At 44.8% G+C, this 14,188-nt stretch overlaps 1 protein-coding gene across 1 annotated transcript in view; it reads left to right on the forward strand.

The window, feature by feature from the left end:
* LOC121291328 (zinc-binding protein A33-like) overlaps positions 1-10,859 on the forward strand; it is a 29,694-nt gene extending 18,835 nt beyond the window's left edge. The window contains exon 6 of the mRNA XM_041212399.1: positions 10,279-10,859. Within this exon, the coding sequence (XP_041068333.1) occupies positions 10,279-10,859 (581 nt within the window). The remainder of the gene's footprint in view (positions 1-10,278) is intronic.
* The last annotated feature ends 3,329 nt before the right edge of the window (positions 10,860-14,188 follow it).

Consider the following 14,188-nt stretch of genomic DNA (forward strand, 5'->3'; position numbering starts at 1 on the left):
TGGCTGAGCCCTAAATAACATAGCAGCTTTCCTGGGTCTGCGGCAGGTGATGAGGGAACCAACAAGAGGGAAAAACATACTTCACCTCACCCCCACCAACCTGCCTGCTGCGGAAGCCTCTGTCCATGTCAGTATCGGTAGAAGTGACCACCACATAGTCATTATGCAGACGAAGTGCACCTTCACAGTGAGGATACCCTCCATTGTGTTGTGTGGCACTACCACCGTGCAAAATGGGATGGATTTTGAACAGATTTAGCAACTCAACATTGGGTATCTATGAAGCGCTGTGGGCCATCAGCAGCAGAATTTTACTAGAACACAGTCTGTAACCTCATGACCTGGCATATCCCCGACACTATCATTACCATCAAGCCAGGGGATCAATCCTGGTTCAATGAAGAGTGCAAGAGGGCATGCCAGGAGCAGCACCAGGCATACCTAATAAAGAGGTGTCAACCTAGTGAAGCTATAACACAGGACTACTTGTGTACCAAACAGCATTATTAGCAAGTGATAGACAGAACTAAGCGATCCCACAACCAACGGATCATATTGAAGCTCTGCAGTCCAGCCACATCCAGCCGTGAATGGTGGTGCACAATTAAACAACTCACTAGAGGAGGAGGCTCCACAAATATCCCCATCCTCAAAGATGGAGGAGCCCAACACAGCCATGCAAAAGATAAGGCTGAAGCACTTGCTACAATCTTCAGCCAGAAGTGCCAAGTGGATGATCCATCTTGGATTCCTCCAGAGTTCCCCAGCATCATAAATGCCAGTCTTCAGCCAATTCGATTCACTCCACGTGATATCAAGGAACGGCTGAAAGGAATGTATATTGCAAAGGCTATGGGCCCTGACAATATTCCAGCAATAGTCCTGAAGACTTGTGCTCCAGAACTTGCCGTGCCCCTAGCCAAGTTGTTCCAGTACAGCTACAACACGGGCATCTACCTGGCAATATGGAAAATTGCCCGGATATGTCCTGTACACAAAAAGCAGGGCAAATCCAACCCCGCCAATTACTACCCCATCAGTCTACTCTCCATCATTAGTAAACTAGTGGAGGGGTTCATCAACAGTGCTATCAAGCAGCACTTGCTTAGCAATAACCTGCTCACTGAGGCCAGTTTGGGTTCCAGCGGGGCCACTCAGCTCCTGACCTCGTTACAGCCTTGGTTAAAACATGGACGTAAGAGCTGAACACCCGCGGTGAGGTGAGAGTGACTGCTCTTGACATCAAGGCCGCATTTGACATCAAGGAGCCCCAGCAAAATTGGAGTCAATTGGAATCAGGGGAAAAACTCTTGGCTGGTTGGAGACATACCTAGCACAAAGGAAGATGGTTGTGGTTGTTGGAGGTCAGTCATCCCAGCTCCAGTACCTCACTGCCAGAGTTCCTCACTGTAGTGTCCTCAGCCCAACCATCTTTAGCTGCTTCATCAATGACCTTCCTTCCATCATAAGGTCAGAAGTGGGGTTGTTCACTGATGATTGCACAATGTTCAGCACCATTCGCAACTCCTCAGATACTGAAGCAATCCATGTCCAAATGCAGCAAGACATGGACAATGTCCAGGCTTGGGCTGACAAGTGACAAGTAACATTCACGCCACACAAGTGTCAGGTAATGACCATGTCCAACAAGAGAAAATCCAGTCATCACTCTTTGTCAAAGATCTGAGTATTTACATCCCGTTCTCTTTGTTCCTGCGCCTCCTTTAAAATTGCACCACCTTTGTTCATATTGCCTCATCTCATTTTTCCTACCAAAATGTGCTAATATATCATGCCCAACAACATGAGATTTAATCTTGTGCATAAACCTTCTATATGTCTCTGTGTTAGATCTCATCTGCCCTGTGTCTGCCCATTTCAGTTCCTGAAATCTGTTACTATTCTACTCCTTGTTGACTACATTTGTGAATTTTGTCATCTTCAAGCTTTTAAATTTGTCCCTGAATACCCCAAGTTCAGCCATTAGCATATCTGTCAAAAATATCAATGATCTGAACACCAACCTCCGGGGAACACCATGTATACTCCCCCCCATCTGAGAAACTCAGAAACGTTCACTGCTATTCTCTGCTTTCTGTCTCTGAGACCAGCATTTTACAGCCCCTCCCACCTGGCGGGATATTACAGTTCTGCTGAACTGAATGGAGATTTAAAGGGCTCGCTGCATCCACCGGAGGGAAGACACAATGTGGCAAGGCCGTAAAATCCTGGCCTTACTCAAAATTGTATCCATGTCCCTTTAATCCTGGGCTTTAACTTTGCTGTCAAGTCTCATGTGCTACATTGTGAAATGCATCAATCACAAAATCCTCATAAAACCTCTTCATTCCTTCGTCAAAATCTCGATCAAGACAGTCAAACATTTTTTGCCTTTATCAAATCCATACTGACTTTATTATTTATTTATTTGTATATTTATTTTATTTATCAACCTGCTCTTTTGCAAAGGCCAAGTCATTTTGTCCCAGATAATTATCTCTACAAGTTTTACCACCTCCGATGATAGACTGACTGATCTGTAATTGCCGGTTTATCCCTCTTCCCTTTCTAAAACGGGGTGTAACATTTGCAATCCTGCAGTCCTCTGGTACCTCGCCCAGATCCCAGGAATTTTGGAAGGTTTTGGCAGAGCATCCACAATTTCCACTTGTTCTTCCATCAGTACCTGGGATGCAACCCATCCAGATTGGGTGATTTTTCTACTTTGAGGAACACACGGACATGCACACGCACTCCCATCCTATACTCACAACACCAAAGTCCCATATATTTCTTTTACTTGTTGCACAGTCCTTAGGCATTGAGGATTTCTTGCTTTCACTCCGGTTCGATGGGTTTTCAGATAATGCAATCTGCAGATTCTCACATGAGGGTCATGCAGATGCATTAAGATCATAAATGGGAACAGGAATGGGACAGTTGACTTGTAAAGTCTGCTCCGCCATTCATTATGATCATGGCTGATCTGATTGTGGCCTTAACTTCACTTTCCTGCCTGCTACCCATAACCATCGTCTCCATTGTCAATCAAAAATCAGTCTAACTAAATCTTGAATATAATCAATGTTCCAGCCTCAACCATTCACTGAGAGAAGAAATTCCTCCTCATCTACATCTGAAACGGAAGACCCCTTATTTTTAAACTGTGCCTCCCAGTTCTATATTTCCCCATGAGGGGAAATATCCTCTCAGCATCTAGCCTTTCAAATCCCTTCAGAATCTTATACTTTTCTAAAGGATCACCTCTGATTCTTCTAAACTGGCTCCACCTCTTCAAATTTGCCTCATAAATCAACCCCTTCATCCCAGGAATCAGCTTAGTGGACCTTCTCTAAACTATTTTAGTATATCCCTAATTAAGTAATGAGACAAAAACTGGACACAGCACTCTAGCTGCGGTGTCACCAATCTCTTTGTAATTGCAGCAAGATTACTTACTTTTATACTCCAATCCCCTTTCAATAAAGACCAACATTCCATTTGCCTTCTTAACCTCTTACTGTACCCGCATGCTAACTTCTTCTGATTCATGTACAGGGACACTCGGATCTCTGTACCACAGCATTCTGCAGTCTATCTCCATTTCAATAATATTTTACTTTTCTACTCTTCTTGTCAAAGACGGTGACCTCACATTTTCCATATTATACTCCAACTGCCAAATTTTCACATTCACTTAACCTCTCCATACATCCCTTTGCAGACTCTGTATCCTCTTCACAACTTGCTTTCCTACTTCTCCTTATATTAGCAAATTTGGTGATAATACAGTTAGACACTTAATCCAAGTCATTAATGTAGATCATAAATAGTTGATGCCCCAGCACTGATCTACGTGATGCTCCATTTGTTACAGTTTTCCAACCTGAAAATGACCCATTTATCCTGACTCTGTTTCCTGTTAGTTAGCCAATCCTCTATCCAAGCTAATATATCATGCCCAACAACATGAGCTTTAATCTTGTGCATTAATCTTTTATGCGACAACTTATCAAATGCCTTTTGGAAATCCAAATATTCTACATCCCCTTTATCCATCCTCCTTGTTCCAGCCTCAAAGTACAACAGTAAATTAGTCTAACATGATTTCTTTCACCAAACCATGTTGACTCTTCCTGATTGTATTGATTCTGTAAATGAACTGCTACTACTTGCTTAATAATGGATTCTAATATTTTCCCAATGAGAGACATTAGACTAATTGGTTTATAGTTTCCTGCTTTCTGTCACCCTGTTTTCTTGAATGGTGGTGCTATGTTGGCAATCCAATGGGACCTTGCCAGAATCTAGGGAATTTTGGAAGACCAATGCATCCACAATCCTTGCAGTTTCTTCCTTTAAAACACTAGGATGCTGGTTTCAAGTCCAGCCTTTGATCCCATAATTTTCTTTGTGCCTTTTCTCCTGTGATTGTGATTGTTTTAAGTTCCTCCGTCCCTTTCCCCTCTGATTTTCTGCCACTCTTAGGATGTTTTTGTGTTTTCTACTGTGAAGATAGATACAAAACACTTGTTCAAAGTCCCTGCTATTTCCTTGTTTCCCATTATTCATTCTCCAGTCTCACCCTCCAAGGGAACAACCCTCACATTAGCTATTGTCCTCTTTTTTATATCCTTGTAGAAGCTTTTACTGTTTGATTTCATCTTCCTGGCTAGTTTTCTCTCACCCTCCAATTTCTTCCTCATTATTATTTCTTTAATCATTCTTTGCTGGTTTCAAATATGTCCCAATATTCCGGGTTACCATTAATCTTTGCAGCATTTTATGTCCTTTCTTTCATTGATACCATCCTTAATTTCCAGTTAGCCATGAATTGTGTATCCTTTTAATAGACTCTTTCTTTCTCAATTAAATAGGTGTTTGTTGAGACTTATGAAATATAACCTTAAATGTCTACCACTGCTTCTTTACTGTCTTACCTTTAAACCTATTTTCCAATTCCACTTCAGCCAACTCTGTCTTCATGCATTTGTAATCACCTTTTTTGAAGTTTAAGACTCTAATTTTGGACCCAAATATCTCACCCTGAACATGAAAATCTATCATGTTACGATCACTCTTTCAAAAGGTTTCTTTACTCTGAGATCATTAATTAACCCTGTCTAAATACATATCAACACACCTAAAATAACCTGTTCCTTGGCTTGCTTCCAGAACAGAATATTCTGAGAAACTATCCCAAAAGCAGTATGATCTCATGCTCCAGGTTACCTTTGCCAACGTGATTTATACAACCTATTTGAAGATGAAAATCTCTCATAATTATTGCTGTAGCTTTCTTACAATCTCTATTACTTCTTGATTTATACTCTGCCCTACAGTGTTGCTACTTTCAGAGGGTCCATAAACCATCCCAGCAATGACTTCTTTCTGTTAATAATTCTTATTCACAGCCAAACAAATTCTACGTTTTGATTCTTTGAATGAAGTTCATTTCTCACTACTGTACTGGACTCATCCTTTATTAACAGAGCTGCCCCACCTCCTTTCCTTTTTCCCTGTCCTTTCCAAATGTCAAATAAGCTTGGACATTAAGGTCCCAACTGTGGTCACATTTTTTTTATTATTCATTCATAGACTGTGGGCATCACTGGCTAGCCAGCATTTATTGCCCATCCCTCATTGCCATCAAGAAGGTGGTGGTGAACTGCCTTCTTGAACCACTGCAACCCATGTGCTGTAGGTACACCCACAGTGCTGTTAGGGAGGGAGTTCCAGGATTTTGACCCAGCAACACTGAAGGAACGGCAATAATTTTCCAAGTCAGGATGGTGAGTGGCTTGGAAGGGAACTTGCAGGTGGTGATGTTCCCATGTATCTGCTGCCCTTGTCCATCTAGATGGAGTGGTCATGGGTTTGGAAGCTGCTAAGGAGCCTTCCTGAATTCCTGCAGTGCATCTTGTAGATGGTACACACTGCTGCCCCTGTGCATCGGTGCTGGAGGAAGTGAATGTTTGTGGAATGCATGCCAATTAAGTGGGCTGCTTTGTCTTGGATGGTGTTGAGCTTCTTGACTGTTGTTGGAGCTGCACTCGTACAGGCAAGGGGAGATTATTCTATCACACTCCTGATTTGTGCCTTGTAGATACTGAACAGGCTTTGGGGAGTCAGGAGGTGAATTACTTGCTGCAGGATTCCTAGCCTCGGACCTGTTCTTGCAGCCACAGTATTATGTGGCTAGTCCCTCAGTTTCTGATCAATGGGAACGCTCAGGATGCTGATAGTGGGGGATTCAGCAATGGTAATTTTTTATTTGTTAATGGGATGTGGGCTTCACTGGCTAGACCAGCATTTATTGCATTTAAGAGTCAACCACATTCCTGTGGGTTTGGAGTCACATGTAGGCCAGACCAGGTTTCCTTCCCTAAAGGGCATTAGTGAACCAGATGGATTTTTATGACAATCAACAATGATTTCATGGTCTTAATTTTTAATTCCAGATTTAATAATTCCAGGTTTTTAATTCCACATTTTCATTATTCAAATTCACCATCTGCCTTGATGGGATTCAAACCCGGCTCCCCAGGGAATTCCCCAGGATCTCTGGAATACTAGTCCAGTGACAATACCACTATGCCACCTGTTCCCCTGAAAGTCAAGGGATGATGGTTAGATTCTCTCTTGCTGGAGATTGTCATTGACTGGCACTTGTGTGGCAGAAATATTGCTTACAACATGTCAGCCCAGGCCTGGATATTGTCCAGCGTTGCTGCATTTGGACATGGACTGCGTCAGTATCTGAAGAGTTGTGAATGGTGCTGAACATTGTACAATCATCAGCGAACATCCCCACTTCTGACCTTATGATGGAAGGAAGTTCATTGATGAAGTAGCTGAAGATGGTTGGGCCTAGGACATTACCCTGAGGAACTCCTGCAGTGATGTCCTAGAGCTGAGGTCATTGACTTCCAACAACCACCATCTTCCCTTGTGCTACATATGACTCTGACCAGCTGAGAATTTTCCCCCTGTTTCCCATTGACTCCAGTTTTTGCCTTGATGCGACACTCAGTCAAATGTTGCCTTGATGTCAAGGGCAGTCACTCTCACCTCACCTCTGGAGTTCAGCTCTTTTGCCCATGTTTATACCAAGACTGTGATGGGATCAGGAACTGGCAGAACTCAAACTGAGCATCAGTCAGCAGGTTATTGCTAAGCAAGTGCCGCTTGATAGTACAGTTGATGACCGCTTCCATCACTTTACTGATGATTGAGAGTAGACTGATAGGGTGGTAATTGGCCAGGCTTGTCCTGCTTTTTGTTCTGGGCAATTTTCCACATTGGCGGGTAGATGCCAGTGTTGTAACTGTGCTGGAACAGCTTGTCTAGTAGTGCAGCAAGTTTTGGAGCACAAATCTTCAGGACTATACCCAGAATATTGCCAGGGCCCATAATTTCTGCAGTATCCAGCCGCTTCTTGATATCACAAGGAGTGAATCAAATTGGCAGAAGACTGTGATGCTGGGGACCTCCAGAAGAGGCCAAGATGGATCATCCACTCAGCATTTCTGGCTGAAGATTTCTGCAAATGCTTCAGCCTTATCTTTTGCACTAATGTGCTCCCCCCGTCATTGAGGATGGGGATATTTGTGGGATCCTACTCCAGTGAGTTGCTTAATTGTCCACCACCATTCACAACCGGATGTGGCAGGACTGCATATCTTCGATCTGATCTGTTGGTTGTGGTATCACATTGCTCTGTTTATTACTTACTGCTTATGCTGTTTGACACCCAAGTTGTCCTGTGTTATAGCTTCACTAGGTTGACACCTCATTTTTAGGTATGGCTGGCACTGTTCATGGTTTGTCATCCTGCACCCTTCATTGAACCAGGATTGATGCTCTGGCTTTGTGGTAATGGTACAGTGGGGTTAGGCTGGGCCATGAGGTTACAGATTGTGGTTGAGTACAATTTTGCTGCAGCTGATGGTCCACAGCGCGTCATTAATACCCAGATTTGAGTTGCTAGATCTGTTTGAAATCTATCCCACTTATTACTACACGATGGAGGGTAGCTTCAATGTGTAGACAGAGCTTCATCTCCTCAAGGACTGTGTAGTAGTCACTCCTACTGATACGGTCATGGACAGATGCATCTGCAGCTGGCAAATTGGCAGGGATGAGGTCAAGTACGTTTTTCCCTCTTGTCGGTTTTCACATCATCTATCGCAGACCCAGACTAGCAGCTATGTCCCTTTGGACTCGGCCAGCTTGGTCTGTAGTTGTGCCACTGAGCCACTCTTGGTGATGCACATTGAAGTACGTCACCAAGAATACATTCTGTGCCCTTGCCACCCTCAGTGCTTCTCAACATGGAGCAGTACTGATTCATCAGCTGAGTGGGGGGTGTGGTGTGTGATAATCAGCAGGAGATTTCCCATGTTTGCCATGAGCCTTCATGGGGTCCAGAGTCCATGTTGAGGATTCCCAGGGCAACTCCCTCCCGATTGTATGCTACTGTACTGTATACCACCACAGAGATGATGCTGGTGGTTTCTGACACATCATCTGTAAGGAATGATTCCATCAGTATGGCTCTGTCAGGCCATCGCTTGACTAATCTGTGAGACAGCTCTCCCAATTTTGAGACGAGCCACAAGCTGTTTGTAAGGAGGACTTTGCAGGTTGCACAGGGCTGAGTTTGCCATTGTCATTTCCAGTGCCTAGGTCGATTACGGGTGGTTGTTCAGTTTCATTCCTTTGCAGCCATGTCTCTGTAATGGAGATCATATCATACTCATTTATTTCTATTTATACTTTCAATTGATCCACCTTCTTATGAATGTTGTGTACATTCTGATAAAGAGCCTTTCATTATGACTTTTTACCATTTTCCCTACTCTGACCTTATTTACTGTTGCACTCTTATATTTGTACACTCTGGTCCTTCCTGTCACACTCTTGTTATCATTACTCTGCATTATTGTCTTTTCCTTCCTTTTAACTTTTCAGATCTCCCCCCAGCTGAACACTCCTACTCGTCACTATTTAGTTTAAAGCTCTCCCTTCTTCAGTTCCCTCCCTGAAGGGAGGTCTGACCCACAGCACAACCCTCACCACACGTAGGGCAAGGAGACAGGTCCAAAATCCATCCCACTGGAACAACGATTGATCACCATGCTGTTGACACCAATCTGACCCACACGCCGTCCAGCCAACTGGGCCCCCAAAGGGGTCAGAGTTGCATGCTATAGTCCGGAGCTATAAATACCAATGGCCAAGGCTCCAAATTCAATTCTATTGCATGGAATCTCTCCCGTTCTCACCGCCTACCATTGGCATATGTACAAGTTGATTCTCAACCTGTTTGACTGTGTTACGAACACACATTCCTCAGCCATCAAGTCCTGGAGTGGGACTTGACCCTGGAGCTTCTGGCTCAGAGGCAGGGACACTACCCACATGCCCTCCAAAGCTCTCACTGCAGCCCTATTTCTATGATTCACCAGGACACTGGTCCCAGTGCAGTTCAGGTGAAGGCTGTTCCAATGGTACAGCTCCCTCTGTCCCCAGTACTGGCATCAGTGTCCCATCAATCAAAACACTTTCCCAGCTGTTGTGCAAAATATCTCCATGCCTGTGGATAATTTGCTGGAGTAACTTGTGGGTAATTTTCATCCCACTTGTTCTCTCTCTCTCTCACGCATACCCCTCCATGCCTGTCCATATACATGTACAGACCAGATACAAACACATCTGTGTACTTACACACGCCTTTTCAGATGCACCTGCCCATACACACACCCACCAGATACACACAAACCTATCCGCAGGTACACTCATAACCCCAGTGCTACAGAGTGAGTTTCCTCAATCAGTAATCTGCTCAGCAGTGTGGTGGGTGTTTGAATTCCAGATATTGTAAAACTCTTTTGTGATGCATTAAACTGGGAACAGGATTTATTTTTACATTGAGGCTCCAGTCTCAGCTTTTGCTCATTTTCTTATTTCTATCCCCACACAGTCCCAGAGCTGAGGAGGGTGGGTGTAATGTTTGATATTTTCAGAAGCTGTGACCTCCCTCTGTGGAAGTCCCAGTCTTTTCTGCAGTTGTGAGATCCTCATTTAAACAGAGATCCTGGAATCTTCCCTCATCCTCAGTGACTCCCAACCTCCATCCGCTGCAAACCTTTCCCCACCCATCTCCAACCATTCCCATCGCCCTCGATCCCCAGCGAGTCTATCCCCCAATCCCCAGTAAGTCTCTCCCCCGATCCCCAGTGAGTCTCTCTCTAATTCTCTGCTTTTCTCTCCCAGTCTCTGTGAACCTGGATGTGGAAACAGCGAGTCCCTGGCTCGAGGTGTCTGAGGATCTGAAGAGTTTGAGACGGACCCGGACCCAGAGGAGTCCCCCTGACACCGGGAAGAGGTTTGCAGAATGGTACTGTGTCCTGGGATCAGAGGGATTCACATCGGGGAGACATTACTGGGAGGTGGAGGTGGATGGGAATCGGCGCTGGAGACTGGGAGTAGCCGCAGAGTCTGTGGAGAGGAAGGACAGGGTCAGTCTGAGCCCGGAGACTGGATTCTGGACCATTGAGCGGGTTGAGGATCAGTTTTATATAAAATCCTCTCCCAAATCCCGTCTCCCTGTCGGTCAGATCCCCGGGAAGGTGGGAGTTTATCTCAGTTTTGAGTCTGGGACAGTTTCATTTTACAGCGCGGACACCAAGTCCCATCTCCACAGCTTCACTGGGAATAAATTCACTGAGAAACTTTATCCTTTCTTCTGGACTCAGGACGAAAACCAGTTTCTGAGAATCTGCTCCGGTTCTGATTCGGTTCTGGGAAAGGGGCGGGGCCTCGAGGTGGACACATCATCCCTGACATCACAATGACGACCCCGTGATTATGTCACAGGTCAGGGGTTGGAGGTTTGAAACCACCATTGACAACAGGTTGTCAATAAATGTGTCATTTAATCTCCAAATTGTAAAATCTCAATCAGACTGTAAATAAAACCAATACAAATATCAACGTCAGAGGATTAAAATAAAATGTAAATAAATATCTTGTGTCTCCTTCCTTCATTTACTCCCTGCTTCAGTCAGTCAAACCACCCAGTCCCATCCTCCATCCCTTCAGAGATAAAAACAAAAAACTGCGGATGCTGGAAATCCAAAACAAAAACAGAATTATCTGGAAAAACTCAGCAGGTCTGGCAGCATCGGCAGAGAAGAAAAGAGTTGACGTTTTGAGTCCTCATGACCCCTCCACAGAACTGAGTGAATATTAGGAGAGGGGTGAAATATAAACTGGTTTAAGGTTGGGGGTCGGGGGTAGAAGTTGGGGAGTGGTGTGGTTGTAGGGAAAGCAAGCAGTGCTAGGAGCAGATAATCAAAAGATGTCACAGACAAAGGAACAAAGAGGTGTTGAAGGTGGTGATATTATCTAAACGAATGTGCTAATTAAGAATGAATGGCAGGGCACTCAAGGTACAGCGCTAGTGGGGGTGGGGTGGAAAGAGTAGCAGGGCATACAAGATTTAAAAATAATGGAAATATGTGAGAAAAGAAAAATCTATATAAATTATTGGAAAAAAACAAAAGGAAGGGGGAAGAAACGGAAAGGGGGTGGGGATGGAGGAGGGAGTTCAAGACCTAAAGTTGTTGAATTCAATATTCAGTCCGGAAGGCTGTAAAGTGCCTAGTCGGAAGATGAGGTGCTGTTCCTCCAGTTTGCGTTGGGCTTCACTGGAACAATGCAGCAAGCCAAGAACAGACATGTGGGCAAGAGAGCAGGGTGGAGTGTTAAAATGGCAAGCGACAGGGAGGTTTGGGTCTTTCTTGCAGACAGACTGCAGGTGTTCTGCAAAGCAGTCACCCAGTTTACGTTTGTTCTCTCCAATGGAGAGGAGACCGCATTGGGAGCAACGAATGCAGTAGACTAAGTTGGGGGAAATGCAAGTGAAATGCTGCTTCACTTGAAAGGAGTGTTTGGGCGCTTGGACGGTGAGGAGAGAGGAAGTGAAGGGGCAGGTGTTGCATCTTTTGCGTGGGCATGGGGAGGTGCCATAGCTAGGGGATGAGGAGTAGGGGGTGCTGGAGGAGTGGACCAGGGTGTCCCGGAGGGAACGATCCCTACGGAATGCCGCCGGGGGGGGGGGGTGAAGGGAAGATGTGTTTGGTGGTGGCATCATGCTGTAGTTGGAGGAAATGGCGGAGGATGTACCTTTGAGTGCGGAGGCTGGTGGGGTGATAAGTGAGGACAAGGGGGACCCTATCATGTTTCTGGGAGGGAGGAGAAGGCGGATGCGTGGGAGATGAGCCAGACACGGTTGAGGTCCCTGTCAACGATCGTGGGTGGAAAACCTCGGTTAAGAAAGAAGGAGGACATGCCAGAGGAACTGTTTTTGAAGGTAGCATCATCAGAACAGATGCGACGGAGGTGAAGGAACTGAAAGAATGGAATGGAGTCCTTACAGGAAGCGGGGTGTAAGGAGCTGTAGTCGAGGTAGCTGTGGGAGTCGGTAGGCTTGTAATGGATATTGGTGGACAGTCTATCACCAGAGATTGAGACAGAGAGGTCAAGGAAGGGAAGGGAAGTGTCAGAGATGGACCATGTGAAAATGATGGAGGGGTGGAGATTGGAGGTACAATTAATAAATTTTTCCAAGTCTCGACGAGAGCATGAAGCAGCACCGAAGTAATCATGAATGTACCGGAGAAAGAGTTGTGGGAGGGGGCCGGAGTAGGACGGGAACAAGGAATGTTCCATGTACCCCATAAAGAGACAGGCATAGCTGGGGCCCATGCGGGTACCCATAGCCACACCTTTTATTTCCATCTCTTCACCTGTTTCCCAGTCTGTAGCTGGGATTTCTTCTGTGTTTCCATTTCTCACTCTGCACCCACACTTCATTCCAACAAAAACAAGAAATGTTGGAAAAACTCAGCAGTCCTCAGCTGACTGGAAACATTATTTCTGTCTCTCTCCACAAATGCTGTCAAGCCTGCTGAGTTTTTCCAGCATTTTTTGTTTTCGTTTCAGATTTCCAGCATCCGCAGTATTTTGCCTTGATACCAACACCTGTTTTGTGTCCGGTGAAAATTCTCCCCGTCGTGTTTAACTTTCCCTTGCAGTTCATTGTAGTGCCAGAAGATGGTGATGTTGATCAGTACAAAGATCAGTCGCGTTTTACAGCGCAGTATCGCTAGATACCTGGGACTGGCGGCAATACCAAAAACAGAAAATGCTGCAACACTCGGCTGATCAGACAATTCAGGTAGGACCTTTCTTCACAACTGAAAGAGAATTGGATCAAAAATAGGAGGGAAAATAAACTTGTTCCTGTCACGCACCGAGTCCCAATCGGGAAATTCCACACTGCCGGTCTGTACAATGTTCAAAAAAGCCCAGGTTGGGAGTGTGAAATTTCCCAGTTTGGGATCTTGATGTGTGTCAGGAGAGACAGATTCAAAAAGCTGGGCCTGTATTCCGAGTACAGAGAGGAGATTAATTGTTTGAAAAGGCTTAAAAAAACACTGAGGTAAAAGCAAAAAACTGCGGATGCTGGAAATCCAAAACAAAAACAAAAATACCTGGAAAAACTCAGCAGGTCTGGCAGCATCTGCGGAGAGGGACACAGTTAACGTTTGGAGTCTGAATGACCCTTCAACAGAACTAAGTAAAAATAGAAGAGAGGTGAAATATAAGCTGGTTTAAGGGGAGGGTGGGACAAGTAGAGCTGGATAGAGGGCCAAAAGATGTCACAGACAAAAGGACAAAAGAGTTGTTCAAGATGGTGATATTATCTAAAGAACGTGCTAATTAAGGGTAGAAAGCAGGACAAGCAAGGTACAGATAGCTCTAGTGGGGGTTGGGGTGGGGTGAAGGAATCGAAAAAGGCTAAAAGGTAGAGAAAAAACAGTGGATGGAAATTCTTTTAAAATAATGGAAATAGGTGGGAAAAGAAAAATCTATATAAATTATTTTAAAAAAAGGGGGGGAATCGGAAACGGGGTGGGGATGGAGGACAGAGTTCATGATCTAAAATTGTTGAACTCAATATTCAGTCTGGAAAGGCTGTAAAGTGCCTAATCAATAAACAAGGTGCTGTTCATCCAGTTTGCGTTGAGCTTCCCTGGAACATTGCAGCAGACCAAGGACGGACATGTGGGCATGAGAGCAGGGTGGGGTGTTGAAATGGCAAGCGACAGGGAGGTCT

Source organism: Carcharodon carcharias, chromosome 19 (assembly GCF_017639515.1).
Source record: "Carcharodon carcharias isolate sCarCar2 chromosome 19, sCarCar2.pri, whole genome shotgun sequence".
NCBI lineage: Eukaryota > Metazoa > Chordata > Chondrichthyes > Lamniformes > Lamnidae > Carcharodon > Carcharodon carcharias.